The sequence below is a fragment of the Tupaia chinensis genome, unplaced genomic scaffold (assembly GCF_000334495.1).
Source record: "Tupaia chinensis unplaced genomic scaffold, TupChi_1.0 Scaffold138725_1, whole genome shotgun sequence".
Taxonomy (NCBI): Eukaryota; Metazoa; Chordata; class Mammalia; order Scandentia; family Tupaiidae; genus Tupaia; species Tupaia belangeri.
The window spans coordinates 2,239,842-2,255,994 of NW_006198617.1; the positions used below are offsets into that span (position 1 = coordinate 2,239,842).

The window sequence follows — 16,153 nt, forward strand, 5'->3', positions numbered from 1 at the left end:
CAGGGCGTGATGTCGCTCCTGCCCCATGATTCTTGTTCCCTGTGGCAAGGTCTAGACCATGTCTGTTGCCTGGTCCGGTGAGTGTATCTCCACCTGCAAGGGAGCACAGTAATAGCAGCAAGCCCGCCAGCTACCATGAGCAGCTCTGGGTGGCTCTACAACTTCCCCCAGTGCAGTCTGACCTGAGCCCTGTGATCTGGGGCAGTGATGGTGACATTCACGAATGCTGAGTGGGCCTCTTCCAGCCCCCGGTACCTGTCCTCTGGTCCCGAAGGTAGAAATGAAGAAGGTAGCTGGTGTAGGAGCAGTAGGAGCTGAGACACCGGAGTGGGAGAGAAGGAACCCCCAGGGCTGCATGCAGTGGCCCCCATGGGTGGGGGGAGCTGTGTTGGCATCTGGCCTCCCACTGTCCTGGAAGACAACCCTGATACCTTACCAGGCCTGAGCTGGCAGTGCTGGTGCCTGACTCGGGAGCTCCAGACACACTGTTGTGTGACATGGTAACCAGATGGTTTATAGAGGCCTGGTATCTTGATGGCTTGGATATGGAGGAGATACTCCCCTTTAGTACCCTTGAATTTGGGGTACTCCCCTTTAGTTGCTACCTCCTCTTTATCTGCTACCCCCTCGTGTTTTCGTTTTGTTCTTGCTGTAGGATACATGCACCTGCTGGAGAGAGATGGAGAAGGAAAGTGAGGAAGCACTTCCTGAGGGAGTATGCCACACCACAATCCCTTCCCCATTCTCTTCACTGGATTTTGGGCATGCACAGACATGCTTGGCATGTTTTTCAAACTGCTGAATTGGGGCTGCCAGGTGGTATGGTGGTTAAGACACTGGACTCTCACATTGCCAGCCATGGTTCAAGACCTGGATCTGACAGCTTGCTTACTCTCTCTCTCTCTCTCTCTCTGTCTGTCTCACTGGTCAAATTAAAAAAATAATAATAACAAATAAAAATATTTTCTTTTTTAACTGTTGGGTATGGGACTCAAACCACACAATTGGTGTGTAGGGTCCAGCCACCTTAATGACCACATCACCAGCTGGCCCTGTTTTCCTTTTTTTTTTTTTTTTTACCACCCCCCCACACACACCTGTCCTCACCTGTCCTCACCTTTCCTTTAGTGCTTTTAAGACTCTTGTAGGGGGGAACCAGCAGTTAGCGTAATGGCTATGTCGCTGGACTCCCGTGTAGTTGACCGCGGTGCGCGTCCCTGACCCGGTGACTTAAAACTCACGCTGGGTGCGTGTGTGTGCGTGCCCAAGATCCCGAGAGGAGAATGGAGGAGAAGGGATTGCAGCATGACCATCCCCCCTGGGGGTGATTTCTCGCTTTCTGTCTCTCTGTCTGTCTGGTGAGGGCACTCACCCTATAGCGTAAACCTCTCCAAAAAAAAAACAAAAAACAAAAAACTCTTGTAGCCATCACCAGCTGCCTGCCTCAGAACTGCTCTGTGGAGAGCAGGGTGGGAGTCAGAAAAGCATGACGCTGGAGGGAGTTTGGTGGGTGAAGGGTGGGGACATCTCAGAACGGAGATGGGCAGAGACAGCAGGGTGTAGGTCTGAGCTTTGTGGGTATCTGCTTGGAGGTGCTGGAGCTTAGACTTAGTCCCTGGGGCCCAGGCTACTAGGAGGTGGGGTGCTTGGGTAACCTGCTGCGTGGGCCCTTCCGCTCTCTCCATCGGGAGCCAGGCTTTGACAAGGGTGACTAGTGAGGCTGAACCGGAAGCTGGGGAGCCGCCTGTTCTCCAGGCCACTGTGGCCTAAGTACAGGCTGGTTCCTGTCTTCTGGAAGTAGGGGCCTGCTCCCACACAGTGATCTGCTCTGGCTCTGCCTCAGTGAAGAGCGCTCTCGTGTGCATGGAGGCCACTGTGGGTGGTGGCTGACTCGGGCCAGTGATGTGCTCTCAGCTGTGCATTGCCCACACCCCCCAGTGGGAAGGGTCCTTCCTCCCCATAGCTGCTCCAGAGAATCACATGGTCATAAAAGAGCACGAGCCTGCGGAGCTTCTGGACCACGTCGCTCCCTCCCTTCCCCACACCCACTCCTCGCACAGTGTACAGCAGTCGTCTTCCCCATATTCTGGCCTCAGCTGTGCGGAGGCCTAGGCCCCGCCTGGTCTGACACGGGAGTGGCCCCTCCGGGTGTAGTGCTCTGCTGGTTAGCCGTCGTCTCACGTACCTGGGGGCCTTGCTCTCACCCAAGCCCTAACCCGATCTGGAAGGCAGGTCTTCATTCCTATTGCTGCGGAGGAGGCCCGGTTCCAACCTTCCTGCTAAAACAGCACCTCCTAACTCCACGTTGGTGGCGCTCTCTGCTAACCCCCAAGGGCTGGACCTGCTCTGTGGGAGTTGGTTGTGTTGTAAGAGGGACATGTTCTGGAAAGAAGTTGCTGCGAGCCCTGCACTTGGGACCTAGCTCTAGCCTGGGTTCATGTAGCTTGGTGACTTTCTGGAAGGCCAGAGGGTAGGGAGGTGCCTCTTGAGGCGTTTGGAGCTGTATCAACCTTGGGGGATGTGTCAGAAGCTGGCTGGGAACTGAATGCTAGATTCCGGGAGGTCACCTTTGGTCACCCCTTCTCCAAGGGCTGTTCCCAGATGGCAGGAGGGCTGTCATGTGGTGGACAGAGCAGTTCAGTTCCCCTCCCCTCCTCCAGGCATCCAGAGAGAGAAGCTGAGGTTGTCTGGTGCCCTTGGCCTGCCTGTCCAGGCTCAGATGGTCCCCAAGCCGGAAGGAGCCCCAGAAGGGCTGGGTCCCATGCCAGGGTGGGCCAGACTGAGGTACAGACCGGCATCATTTTTTGGAGAGCTTTTTGCTATAGGGCGCATGCGCTTGCTAGACAGACTGAGAGAGACAGAAAGCGAGAAATCACCCCCCAGGGGGGATGGCCATACCGCAGTCCCTTCTCCTCTTGGGATCTTGGGCATGCACACACACATGCCTGGCGTGAGTTTAAGCCACCGGGTCCGGGACTTGAAACGCGGTCGACTATGTCGGAGTCCGGCGACATAGCCATCACTCTGTTGGTCCCCAGACTGGCATCTTGATGGCCCTGCTGTTCATCACTCACTTGAAACAACTGCAGAGTGCCCTACTGGGGCTTTGGGGCTACCTGTGGGGTACCAGAGAAGGGACTTGCCTTCACGAGGCTGAGATCCTTGGAGCGCTCTAAGTTGAGGTTAATGGGCAGTGTCTCCTTTGGCCTGGTCTCTGTCACCTGGACCTCAACTTGGGCACAGACTCGATGGAGAGATCTTCAGGGCTCCGGTGAGTCTCACTCACACCCTTTTGTCTGGGTGTTGCCCAGCACCTCATCTACCCAAAAATCCCAGCCTCGAAGGAGGCAGCTCATCTTGGATCCCCAGGCCCTCAGAACTGAAAGAAGTCAGAGTCAGGCAGTCCGTTTCTCGCTCTGTCCAGAGGAGGAAGCTAAACCTGAAGGGCGATGGTGACAGCCTTGGACTCAGCGGCAGCACGTGGATGAGACCGTCCCCCTCTTGCTGCCCGGCCTGCTTCTCTGAACCCCTACAGCCCAGAGTGGAGGCTGAGGCGGGAGGGCGCCCCTTAACCCCCATGCCAAGGCCACAGCAGGGGCAGCTGCCTTGCCTGCCCGTCGTTGGGGCCTGAGAACATCCGAACGCTGGTCCACAGCTGGTGGGAAGAGACACCTGCAGGTTTCAGGAAGAGAGACCCCTGCCTAGGCTGAGTGCCTCCTGCCTGTCAGGTTTGCAGACTCACCTCGACCTAGGCCTCCCACTTCTTCAGGATCACTTACTCGCTTTCTGACCCAGTTTTCCTGTCCCTTTACAGGAGGCCAGCCAGGGGGACCAGGGGCAGCCATGAGGCCCAGATGCAGCGTTACCCAGAATGCCGTGCTGCTTTGCCCACGGCACCCTGGCTTCCCTCCCGCTCTCTTCCCAGGCCTAGTGTGAGGCTGTGCTTTCAGACCTGCCCTGACTCTGCAGCCCCCGTTTCCTCCGTGTCAGGTTGTTGCTTTGTGCCGGGCAGACTCTGGAAAAGGTGCCTCCGGGGCCTCTACCAGCTGTGCCCCCAGCAGTCCCCCTCCCTGTCCCTCATCCCATGTCCTTACTTGCTAGCCTTCTCTGTAGCACACAGGAGGCCTCAGGGCTTCTTTAAGGTTTTCTTCCTGTTCTGATCTGGCTCTCAAGAGGACTCGGGTCACTGCCCTGAGAGCTCTCTGCCTAGCTGCTCCATCCCCCTGTTCCTTGCCCGTGTTTGCGTGTTTTCTCTTTACTAGGTGATGTGTTCCTTGAGACTCATAGCTGGTGCTGGTGGGGACTTCCCTTCACGAGCCTCTGGTGGGCCATATGGTTTCACAGTGATCATGCAACGGGGCCCACATGGGAGGTTCAGGTTGGTGTCCCAAGACACCGCTTTACATACTGGACTTGGACACATGTGCCTGTAATCCAGGGAAGCTTTATAAAAAAGCCTTCTGAGGGACCGGCTGGTGGCGCTTGTGGTTACGGTGTTGGACACTCCCACATGGCTAACCATTGTTTGAATCCTGGACCTGGTGGCTTTTTTTCCCTCTCTCTCTCTGGTCAAGTTAAAATAAATGAATGAATAAATAAAATTAAATGATTCTTTAAAAAAAAAAAAAAAAAATCTCTGAGAGCCAGTAGTTGGTATATTAAGGCACTGTCCTCTCACATGGCCAGCCACGGTTTGAGTGGTCCCAGATCTGGCAGCTTGAAAATCACACCCAGGCACATGTGCATGTGTGCCCAAAAGCCCAAAATCCTGAGAGGAGAATGGAGAAGAAAGGATTGCTATGTGGCCATTTCCCCTGGGGGGTGATTTCTTATCCCTCCTACCCCAATACACATGCCCTATGGCAAAAAGCAAAAAAAAAAAGAAAAGAAAAAAGAATAAAAGAAAGAAAGGAGGGGGGGGCACCCTGGGACTCATTCCCATAGCTTTATGATTAAGAGAGCCAGATCCCAGGGCCAGCCGGTGGTGTGGTAGTGAGGTCACTGGACTCCCCCCTGACTGGCTGTAGTTCAAGTCCTGGATCTGATAGCTTGCTTTCTCACTTTTCTTCTCTCTGATGACTATAGCAAGTTAAAAATAAATAAATAAATAAATAAATCTCTTTTCTTTTCTTTTTTTTTTTTTTTTTTTAGAGGTTTTTGCTATAGGGTGCATGCGCTCGCCAGACAGAAAGAGACATAGAGACAGAAAGTGAGAAATCACCCTGGGATGGTCACGCCGCAATCCCTTCTCCTCCATTCTCCTCTCGGGATCTTGGGCACGCACATGTGCCTGGCATGAGTTTTAAGCCACTGGGTCCGGGACGTGAACTGTGGTCAACTACATGGGAGTCCAGCGACATAGCCATTACGCTAACTGCTGGTCCCAAAATAAGTAATTCTTAAAAGAAAAAGAAAAAAGACACGTGACTTACCACAGTTTGAATCCTGATCCTAGCACCTTGGTAAACATACTGGTTGCATGTGCTTGCCTAAAACCCTGTTTGGATGGAGGAGCAGAGAAGGGAGTTACAGTTGACCATGCCCCATCAGGGAGTGCTTTCTCCCTGTTCCTCTGGGTCTGTCTCCGACAGGTACACTTGATACTTACAGTTTAAAAAAAATGTATGCCCTCTGACTTCTGCTTGGTTACCACCCAGGTAACAGATGGCTGTAGTAGGATTCAAACATGCTTATGATGTGGAGTGCAGCAGACCAGGGGTCTCTCTTGATATTTCATTCAGGGATAAAGGCATCTGTCGGAGGGTATTGGTGCCCACATTGGGGGTCCTCTGGCCACTGGAGATGCTATGGGGTTCTCCTAACTGGAATGTCTTTGTCTATTTTCTGCTGCCATATAGAGTACTTCAAACTGGGTGTTTTTAATTTTTGGAGAGGTTTTTTTTTTTTCTATAGGGTGCATGCGCTCACCTGAGAAGACAGAGAGAAAGCGAGAAATCATTCCTCTGGGGGGGCAGGGGGGGCATGCCACAATCCTTTCTCCTCCCTCCTCCTCTCAGGATTTTGGGGACACACACACACACGCACCAGGCATGAGTTAGCAAGCCTTCTGGGTCCAAGACTCAAACCATGGTTGACCATGTGGGAGTCCAGCGTTGTAACCATTACACCATATGTTGGTCCCCAACCTGGGTAATTTTTTTAATATATAATTTATTTAATTCCATTTGTTGTTATTTTTTAATTTGACCAGAGAGAGACAGAAAGAAAGGGAAAGCGAGAAAGGAAGCTGCCAGGTCCGGGACTCACCATTGTCAGCCATGTGGGAATCCAACGCACCTTTAACCACCACACCATCTGCTGGCCCCAACCTGGGTAATTTTTTTTTTTTTTTGGAGAGATTTTCACTGTAGGGCGCGTGCACTCGCCAGACAGACAGAGAGAGACATAGAGACAGAAAGTGAGAAATCACCCCCCAGGGGGGATGGTCACGCCACAATCCCTTCTCCTCCATTCTCCTCTCGGGATCCTGGGCACGCACGCACACGCGCCCGGCGTGAGTTTTAAGCCACCGGGTCCGGGACACGAACCGCGGTCGACTACGTGGGAGTCCAGCGACATAGCCATTACGCTAACTGCTGGTTCCCCAACCTGGGTAATTTTTAAAGCACAAAAGTCTTTTGCTCATGGTTCTGTAGGCTGAGAAGCCCAAGATTGCTGGCATCTGGCAAGAGCTGTCCTTTGGTGTAAGGCAGAAGTAAGCGTGTGAGACAAAGGAAGCAGACCCAGCTTCTCAGGAGGCCGCTCCCCAGTAACAACCTTAATCCTTTATAACCTCATCACTTTGTAAAGGCCCCACCTCCCACACTGTTGCCTTGGGAATTAAGTTGCCAATGTGGGAACTTTAGAGGTACATTCAAACCGTAGTGTGCAGTGAGGTGAGACCGCTTTGTTCAGCTAAAAGAACCCAGGACTCCTAGGACGGCAGATTTGTCATTGGAAGTCTCCAAACAAACATTCCCATTCCCTACTCCTGAGCCTGCACTTAAGAAGGAAGTTTCTGGGGCCAGCAGGTAGTGTGGTGGTTAGGGTACTGAACTCCCACATGGCCGACTGTGGTTTGAGTCCTGGACCTGGTGGCTTGCCTTTTCCCTTTCCCTTTCTTTTTCTGTCTCTTTCTGGTCAAATTAAGAAAACAATAGGTAATTTTTTAAAAAGGAAAAGGAGATTTCCTTGGAGGTCAGCTAGACCAGTCTCTAGCTGAAACCCAGAGAACAGGCCTGGAACAGAAAGTGCTGACTCTCAGGTTCTGGGGCTCTGCTTGGCCTGGTTGGAGGGAGAATTGATCTGATGGACCAGTACCCTCACCAGAGGACCCCTGGCTACCGCATGTCTGTTTCTTTTGCAGGACAAGACTAGATGCACCCCGGTTGGAAACCAAGTCCCTGAGCAGCTCTGTGTTACCACCCAGTTATGCTTCAGATCGCCTATCAGGAAACAGGGACCCTGCTCTGAAACCCAAGCGATCCCACCGCAAGGCAGACCCTGATGCTGCTCACAGGTACTCAGCTTAGGACCCTCAGCCCCAAGCAGATACTGGCCTAGATGCAGGGTGAGGTGGGTGCAGATATGAGGGCTAGACTGGCTAGGAGCTTGGGGTCACACCATTCCCAAACACAATGTCTGGGTTCTCAGGGGTGGGTGCCACTGGTGGCATTCCCGACTAGCCCTGGGTCAACTGCCTGTGTCTCCAGAGAGAAGGGTTGGGCAGAGACTGACAGCCGGGGATGGAGAAGGGCCATCTAGTGATTTCTCTCGTTCAGTCTCACCCACTCAAATGCTCTGGAGGACTCGTACTTAGCTGATAGGAGTGAATCTCGGGACGTGGAAGATGGCAAACCAGAGGCTGTTTTCAGAGGGTTGGGGAAGGTTTCTAAGGTCCTGTTTAAGCTGAGGCCAGGAGGTGAGGAAGATGGCGAGAAGGGCATTCTGTCAGAAAGTAGTGGCAGCGAAGAGCTTGGTGGCCTCAGCATCTAGTGAGGTTGGTGAGCAGAGAGGAGCGGATGTCAGGCAGACGTAGGTGGCAGGACCACGTACCTGAGGCTGTGGTAAGGAAGGCTGCGCCGTCCAGCAGCCCTGATGGTGTCCTGAGGCACAGACTCAGAACCAGGCAGGCCCCACAGGGTAACTGAGATGTTCCAGAGACAGACTTCAGTGCCAGCGCTTCTGCCAATAGCAGATCACACCCTTCATCAGGAACCGCTGAGCTGGAGTGACACCCCAAGGACAAGGACTCTGAGGCTGGGCCCCGTGCTCGCACATTGTCTAACACCACCACCCCTTTTCACGCAGGCCACGGATCCTGGAGATGGACAAGGAGGAGAATCGGCGCTCAGTGCTGCTCCCCACGCACCGGCGGAGGGGTAGCTTCAGCTCAGAGAACTACTGGCGCAAGTCCTATGAGTCCACGGAAGACTGCTCGGAGGCAGCGGGCGGCCCTGCCCGGAAGGTGAAGATGCGGAGGCACTGAGGCCCCCACCCCGGACTCTGGCTGACCCTCACGTAGCTGCCCATCCTCTTGTTTTGTTTTAATGGTTTTTCTGTTTTTGTTTTTTTCTTTTTGATCCTTTTTTTTTTTTTTTTTTTTTGACTTGTTGCCTGTTAAGGCCGAAGAACAGAATTGGTCAGGACTTGGGTCTGTTGTTCTTGGTTTTCCTCCTGGATGGGAAGGCTGCTGGTGTCTGTAGAGACAAAGGCTTACACTGGAGTGGCCAGGAGTGGTATGGGGGCAGCTGTCTTTAAGTGGGGCGGTGTTAGGCTGGGTTTTTGTAAAAGCAACGCAATGTTTTGGTTAAGAAAATTCTCGTTTTGCTTCAAATGTAAATCTTCGCAGTGTTCTAGACAAAATCGAACTTTCTGCCCACCCCTTTCCTCCACGATGTCTGCGCTTGGTTAAGGTCTCTTGGAGCTTTGCCAGCTCCAGTGGGGCTGCTGTCCCCACCTCTCACCTGCTCTCTAGGCCCCGGAAACTCACGCAAACTCCTCTGTCTCCCATGGCAGAGTTGTTTAGGTCAGCCAGGCAGGTGCTTCCCTGAGCTGTGGCCGAGGTTTCCTCCACACCCACTGGTCTGCTCTGCCCTGTTCCTTGAGCTGCCCAGGGGCCAGCTCAGTAGTCCTGACCTCTCCTGCCAGGACCACACCTTTTTGCTGGGTCGCTATTTCCAAGCATACGCATGTGATTGTATGGAACAGTTAGACTTGCCATCGTGGGTCAGTTTTAGGAATTGTTTCTAGCTAGAGGGACTGGTGTCCTTCCAAGTCTAGCTTTTGGGATATGGAAAATTGTTGTGGTGTGTGGTAGGGTTTTTGTTTTCTTTTGTTTTGAGTTTCTACTTTTTCCTTTGGTCTCCTGGCTTTTTTCTTTCCCTTTCCTTTCTCCTTCAGTGGCCAGCTTGGGCTGTCTCCCAGGTCACCCCTCCAGGAAGGCCTGCCCCTTCTGCCTGCCTGCAGCACGCACAGGAGGGCCAAGCTCAGGCCTGCAGACTGGGTTGGTGCCTCCTCCGCCGCATGGGCACGGGAGCTGGGAAGGGGCTTTGGAAAAAAATAAAATTAAAAAAAAAAGATGAAGTCTTCGGCAGTTTCTACCCACTTGGATCCTGGAAGGCGGCAGTTTCATTAGGAATGTCTTCTTGCTGGCCAGTCGAGGACCTGGGTCTGCCCAGGACAGAGGTCCTCCCGGCGGCCAGGCTACCACCACTCCAGGGGGCTTGTCTGCAGAGGCCCAGACCTGAGGCCTCCGAGGAGCCCCCGAGGGGGCCAGAACTCGTTTGCCAGCGTGGATTCCTCCAGTCGGGACTGCATAACTAAAGCAGTTGCAGTTTTATTTTTTTTACAGCTTTTTTCCCAAAAATGATTTGTAGTTGTGTGTGCAGCACTTTGCCCTGATATGTGTGCTCTACAATAAAAACCAAATCTAATATATTTTGAAACAGTTGTCTGATGCTGTTGTGAGAGAGGCCTTGCCTTCTGTGCTTCCCGGACCCCTTTATTTTCTTAACCTCTGAGCGGGGGTGAGGAGGCAGAGCTCATCGTGCCCAGAGGGCCCCAGAGAGCCCACCTGGACCTGACACCAGCCAGCCTCCTGTGTGCTCAGCCTTGGGCTGGTGGCTGTAGGTGGCTATGTCCTCTGCCCATTGCTTCTCCCAGTCCAAAGAGGGTCGACGTCATGTTCTGTGGTGCCCAAGTAGCCAGGGATCACACCCTGCTGGGTTCTGGGAGCCTCCTGTGGGTGTGAGCAGAGACGCTGCCGGCCAGGGAGGGGAGGCACAGCTCTCTGGACGGCTTGTGAGTTCCCACTGCGTTCTAGCCACTCCCCCACCAAGACTGCAGTCTGGAGCAAAACTCTTCTGGACACTGCATTTAGGATGTTCCCAACACAGCGTAGGACATGGGCACAGGGGTGTCACAGATGTGTCTAGGTGGGGTGAGGCTGGGGGCCTGAGGGCTTTAGTCCCTCCTGGGCCAGGCTGGAGCCCCCTCGTCTTGTTTCAGTGCCCAGGGACAGTCCACTTGACCAAACTTGAAACCCAGACAAGAGACTTAACTGCCCACTTATCAGGGAAGGGAGTCCTGAGGGGTAAAGTGGCTGCCAGGACTCAGTCTGAAAGCCAGTGCCAGGGTATGACTGCATTGGCCTGTGGCCAGTTAGGCCTGCAGAGGTAGCCGCTGAGCCCGGATCCCCTGGAGAGAGAAGACGAGCTGAGAGGGGAAGGGACTATGGCAGAAGTGAGCAAGCCCTCACAGTGGAGCCCCTGACTGCTGGGACATGGTTAGGTCCCAGGAGGGACCCTCCTAGCTGACAGTTAGGCCCAGGCGCTTCTCAGCCTCCACGTGCAAGAGGCCCTTTGCTCTGCAGGATCGAGAGTTAGCAGGGGCTAGAGGAAGGGGCTTCGGCCTTGTCACGGGCTTCAGGCTCTATACCTTGTCTGTGACATCGTCTGAGTGGTCCCACAGCCCCACTCTCCCTGTTACCTACTGGTTTCTAGCCGTCTCCTGAGTCCCATCACCCCTTCTTCCCAGCCCAGTCTCACAGTAGGTGCCCTCCCACAGCCTGCTCCTGTGCTCAGCCCTGTTGTGTGGGGCTGGAAACAGACCCAGAGAGGTCAGGGGCTGGCCCCGGGTCATAGTCAAAAACATGGAGCAGCCTGCTCTGTGCCAAGCTCAGTGCTGGAGAGTCAGGACAGACCTGGTAAACGACGCCATGGACACACAGGTTATCCGTCATGACCTGCCCTGCTGTAAAAGCCCGCAGCACGTCCACTGTAGCTCATAGAACAGGACACGCTAGTGAACTCCGCAGAGCTGCTTGTTTCTCGCAGAGCGCCTCGGCTGGTTTCTGTCGCTGGACTTTTTTTTGTAGCCTGCCTGCGGTTGTAACCAAACCACGACTCGACAGAGGGAGTTGCTGCTTATCTGCCCGTGTGAGTTTCCTGTGGCTGGGGGAACAGCTTACCACAAACTCGATGGCTCAGAACGGCAGACATCTTTTCTTGCGCAGTTCTAGGGGCTAGAAATCAGCGATTACAATCCCTGGGCTGAAATCAGTGTCGGCAGGACCGACAGAGGCTCTAGTGGGAACCGCTAACGGAAACTGTAGGCACTCCTCGTAGCCACGGCTCCAGTCTCTGCCCGGCGGTGCCGGTGCACGGGTATGAAGCAGGTGTGTCTGGGTGGGGCGAGGCGCGGGGCCTTGCCTCCCCTGCCTATCAGTACCATGTCTCCCCCTGCCTCTTAACGGAACATTTAAGATTGGATTTGGGACCCACCTGAGTAGTCTAAAATAACTGCCCCCTATGAAAATCTTTTTTTTAAAGCATTTTTTATTTCATTTTATAATTATTTTTCCATTTGACCAAAGACACTGAAAGGGAAAGTAAGAAAGCAAACTGCCATGGTTGTCCACATGGGAGTCCAGCACCTTAGCTACCATAACACCTGCTGGCCACCCCCCCATGAAGATCTTAAGCCACATCTTTAAAGACCCCTTTCCAGGGCCAGCAGGTGGCATAGTTGTTTAGTTAAGGGTGCTGGACTCCCACATGGCTGACTGCGGTTTGAGTCCTGGACCTGGCGGCTTGCATTTTCACTTTTTCTCTCTCTTACTTGGTCCCTCTCTGGTCAAATTAAAATAAATAAATATATGAATGAATAAGTAAAGTTCAATAAAATAACTAAAAAAAAAAAGACCCCTTTCCTAATGAGGTAACATGACAGGTTCCAGGAATTAGAACCTTGTGCCTTCAGGACAGCTGTTCAGCTTACTGCCCTTTCCCCTTAAGCTTATTGTGAAGTCTGATACGTGACCCGCTGAGTTCTCATCTAAAAACATGTAGCCGGGGCCAGCAGGTGACGTGGTGGTTAAGGCGCTGGGGGACACTCCACATGGCCAATGACGGTCCAAGTGGTGACTTTCACACTCTCTCTGTGTCTCTGTCTCTCTATACTCAAAATGAATGAATGGGAACCAGCAGTTGGTGTAATGGCTGTGTCACTGGACTCCCATGTGGTCGACCATGGTTCGAGTCCCGGACCCAGTGGCTTAAACATGCGTCAGGTGTGTGTGTGCACGTGTCCAAGTTCCCAAGAGGAGAATGGAAGAGAAGGGATTGTGGCATGGCCATCCCTTCTTAGGGGATGATTTCTCGCTTTCTGTCTCTGTCTTTCTGGTGAACACACACACCCTATAGCAAAAACCTCTCCCCCAAAAAAGAATGAATGAATAAAATTAAGTAAATAATTATTTAAAAAAATTAAAAGCTTCAGCCTTAGCACTTTGCCATTTAATCTGACTTGTAAACATGCGCTTCATCACTTTCTGAATTCCAGACCTCTGCCATCCGATACAGTAGTCCCGGACACGTTGACTGTTGCACACTTGAAACATGCTGAGTGTGAATTGAGATGTGCTGTAAGTATAAAATACACGCCAGGTTTTGAGGAGTAAAAAGAATGGAAAATCATTAATAACTTTATATTGATTACTTGTTGAAATGCTACTATTTTGGACATACTGGGTTAAATAAAACGTACTATTTAATTTCACCTGTTTGCTGTTACTGTTTCAAATCAGACTCGAGAATTTAAAATGCCATTGGTGGCTTGCTTGCCTTCCTACTGGATCGCACTGGTCCAGAACGTCAGCAATAAATCAAACCTGATCTGTGGTGTTTGCCCGTTTCCATCGTGTAAATACTCCCACCAGGCTGATTTCAAGCTATTAAAATCAAGTCGCTGAACAGAAATTGTGAAGAGATTTGAGTAGCACATTATATCATGTTCCCGCCACAGATTCAGTAGATGCCATTACCTTAAAGGACATAGACAATAGTCACGTAGGAAGCGAGCCAGCAGGTGGCTTCATCCCACAGGACCAACTGCGATTAAGTCCTGGACCTGGGGGCTGGAAAACCGTGTCAGGTGCGTGTGCGTGCGTGCCCAAAATCCCAAGAGGAGAATGGAGAAGGGATCGTGGCATGGCCATTACCCCCAAGGGAGGGGGGATTGATTTCTCACTTGTCCTCTCCACCCCCACCTTACCAAGTGCACATGCCCTATAGCAAATCAAAAGTATGTATTAAATAAGTACTTGGTTTTGAATATTGCAACCACGGTTCAATGCAGCGTTAATTTTACAGAGCGTAATTGTTGGTAATGATGGTGTTTAACAACTGGCTTGCCATTGGCTCCTGCAAGTGGCTCCAGCATCCTGCCAGGTTCCCATGGGAGACTGAGCAGAGGAGGGGAGTGATCAGACTTAGGATTCCTCCGGCTCCCTGCTTAAGGCAAGCAGGACCAACACAGGGGCAAGTGGCTTGGTGGCTAAGGGTGCTGGACTCCCACATGGTCGACTACGGTTCGAGTCCTAGACCTGGCATCTTGCTTGCTCTCACTCACTTTATCCCTCTCTGGTCAAACTGAAATAAATAAATGAGTGAATAAATAAAGTTAAATAATTTTAAAAATAAACAAACATGAAAGCCACTGCACTGGCCATTGCAGATACTAAGGGGTTCAAAACCTGGAAACGGGCCCCAGAGCTGTGGGGGCACTGCCAGGGCTGAGGAGGTCCTCTGCCTTATTTGCTGCAGTTCCTTTTGTGTCCACAGTGTGGCAGCAGATCTTGAAGGTGCTTCGAGTGGGGGGGAGGTGTCCCCTGGTTTGCATAGGTCACTTAGGTTCCCTGCTGCTTGTGCCCTGTTCAGCTTGGACCCTCAAAGTTAGTGAGGGGACACTGGGACCTAGGGGACAAGCAAAGGCCTAGACGTCACCCAGTGGCCCCAGACCAGCTGCAGAGATGTGGCCAGAGCCAGCCTGGACCTCACTCTGCCTCCCTTGGCCCTAAGTCCCTGGGGGACATCTGCGCCTTTGCCAGTACCCTCTGCCTCAGGCAACCCTGCTCAAAGCCACCTGTTCTGGCCCCCACCCAGGCTCCTCTGGGCTCCCGCAGACCCTGGCTCCCTGTGGCACAGCCCAGGCTGGGAGCGCTGACTCCCAGGCTCTCCCGGACTCAGTGGAGACCTTTACTTGGTGTCTCGCTTAACTCCCATCCCCACCTCGGCACTCGCCCAGGGCCTGAATTCAAACCCTGACTGCCGCGTACTTGCCGTGGGAGCTCGGGCCCAGGATTACCCTCTCTACCCTTAGTCTCTTCCTTCGTGAGGTGACAGGACTGAAGGAGGGTCTGCAGTTCCTGGCATGGAGAAGTGCTCAGTGTTACTCATGGGAGCAATTAGCACTAGCCAGTTCAGGTGTGGTGGAGTGGGAGAAGCAGGGTTAGCACCTGGGGCCACGAAGGTGAAGTGGACAGCTTCACCTCTTCTCCCAGCGGGCCGGGCCTGTGGCGGGTCCACATGCTCACCTCCTGGAGCCTCTAACCCAGCACGCCCTGCAGGGGACAGGTACACCCAAGTCCTGTAACCCAGCATGAGCTGAGCAAGCACAGCTCGGGATCTGGCTCCACCAGTGTCGGGGCTGAATCGTCCCTCCAGAGGACACATGGGTCCAGGGCCCCTGCATGATCGACCTGCGACCTGGGCAGGTCCACACTCTGAGCCTGTTTCCTCCCCTGTACCCTGAGGGCTGGGCTCCCCCTACCTGTTCAGCATGCCTTTACCAAGGCACAGAGCGCGAACCTGCCGCTCAGTCCCGTTGCAGACCTTGTGGGATGAGGTTTTCGCTCTGTCCGCCCTGGCTTTCAGCTCCCCGTCAGCCCCACCCACCGGACTCCCAATGTAGACCCTGTTCCAGGAATCCTGGGCCCTGCCAGCTCCCCACTGCCGTCGGGAGCCACCCGGAAGGAGCTGTGTGTGTGGTTTGGCTGCTCGAGAGGCTCCAGGGCTTGGCTGGGATCTGAGCCAGGCTCTCCTGGCTTCCTTCCCACAACCTCGTGGCCCTGCCCCTAGTCTGCCTTCCCCCCGTGCCCCTCCTGGCATCACCCTGTCCTCCCTCTGCAGGAAGTGACTGACCTTGGGGAAGCCACTTCCCTGCCCTCATTTACTGTCTGTGAAATGGGATCGTCCTGGTATTACCCCTTCCGGATTCACCAGTAAGGTACAGCACAGATGCGGCATTTACTGGGGCGCCTGCCTTTGAGGACAACCTCGTGTATGCCAGCCTGGCTCAGGGACACCCCCGTGCACCTACTGCCCATCACGTGCCATCAACCATCACTTCCTGTGGACCCCACTGCTCGGCCATGGGCTATTACTGTCACTCAGTATTTTAAACACACTGAAAATAGCAAAAGCCACACAAGCACTCACACCCACACACGGTGGTCATGCTCTGCCATCTTTCCTTCAGATCTTTTGGGGACCAGCAGGTGGCATGGTGGTTAAGGCGCTAGGTCTCATGTGGCCAGCTATGTAGTTCGAGTCCCAGATCTGGCAACTTGAAAATCGTGCTGTGTACCTGTGCGCACGAAATTCTGGGAGGAGGACGGAGAAGGGATTGCCGTGTGGCCATCTTTCCTGGGAGGGAGGCGGCTTCTCATTTTCCCTCCCTCTCCCTCTTTGTCTCTCTCTGCAAGCGCATGTGCCTTATACCAACTCTTTTTTTTTTTTTTTTTAAGAAGGATGTTTTTAATTTTTTTTTTTTTTAAAATTTGTATAGAGTGGGACCAGAGTTTAGCGTAATG

At 53.0% G+C, this 16,153-nt stretch overlaps 1 protein-coding gene across 1 annotated transcript in view; it reads left to right on the forward strand.

The window, feature by feature from the left end:
• ALKBH5 (alkB homolog 5, RNA demethylase) overlaps positions 1-9,947 on the forward strand; it is a gene marked incomplete at its 5' end in the record, with an annotated part of 34,012 nt that extends 24,065 nt beyond the window's left edge. Inside the window, 2 exon segments of the mRNA XM_006161669.2 lie at positions 7,367-7,519; positions 8,311-9,947. Of these exon segments, the coding sequence (XP_006161731.2) occupies positions 7,367-7,519; positions 8,311-8,488 (331 nt within the window).
• Positions 9,948-16,153: the final 6,206 nt, after the last annotated feature.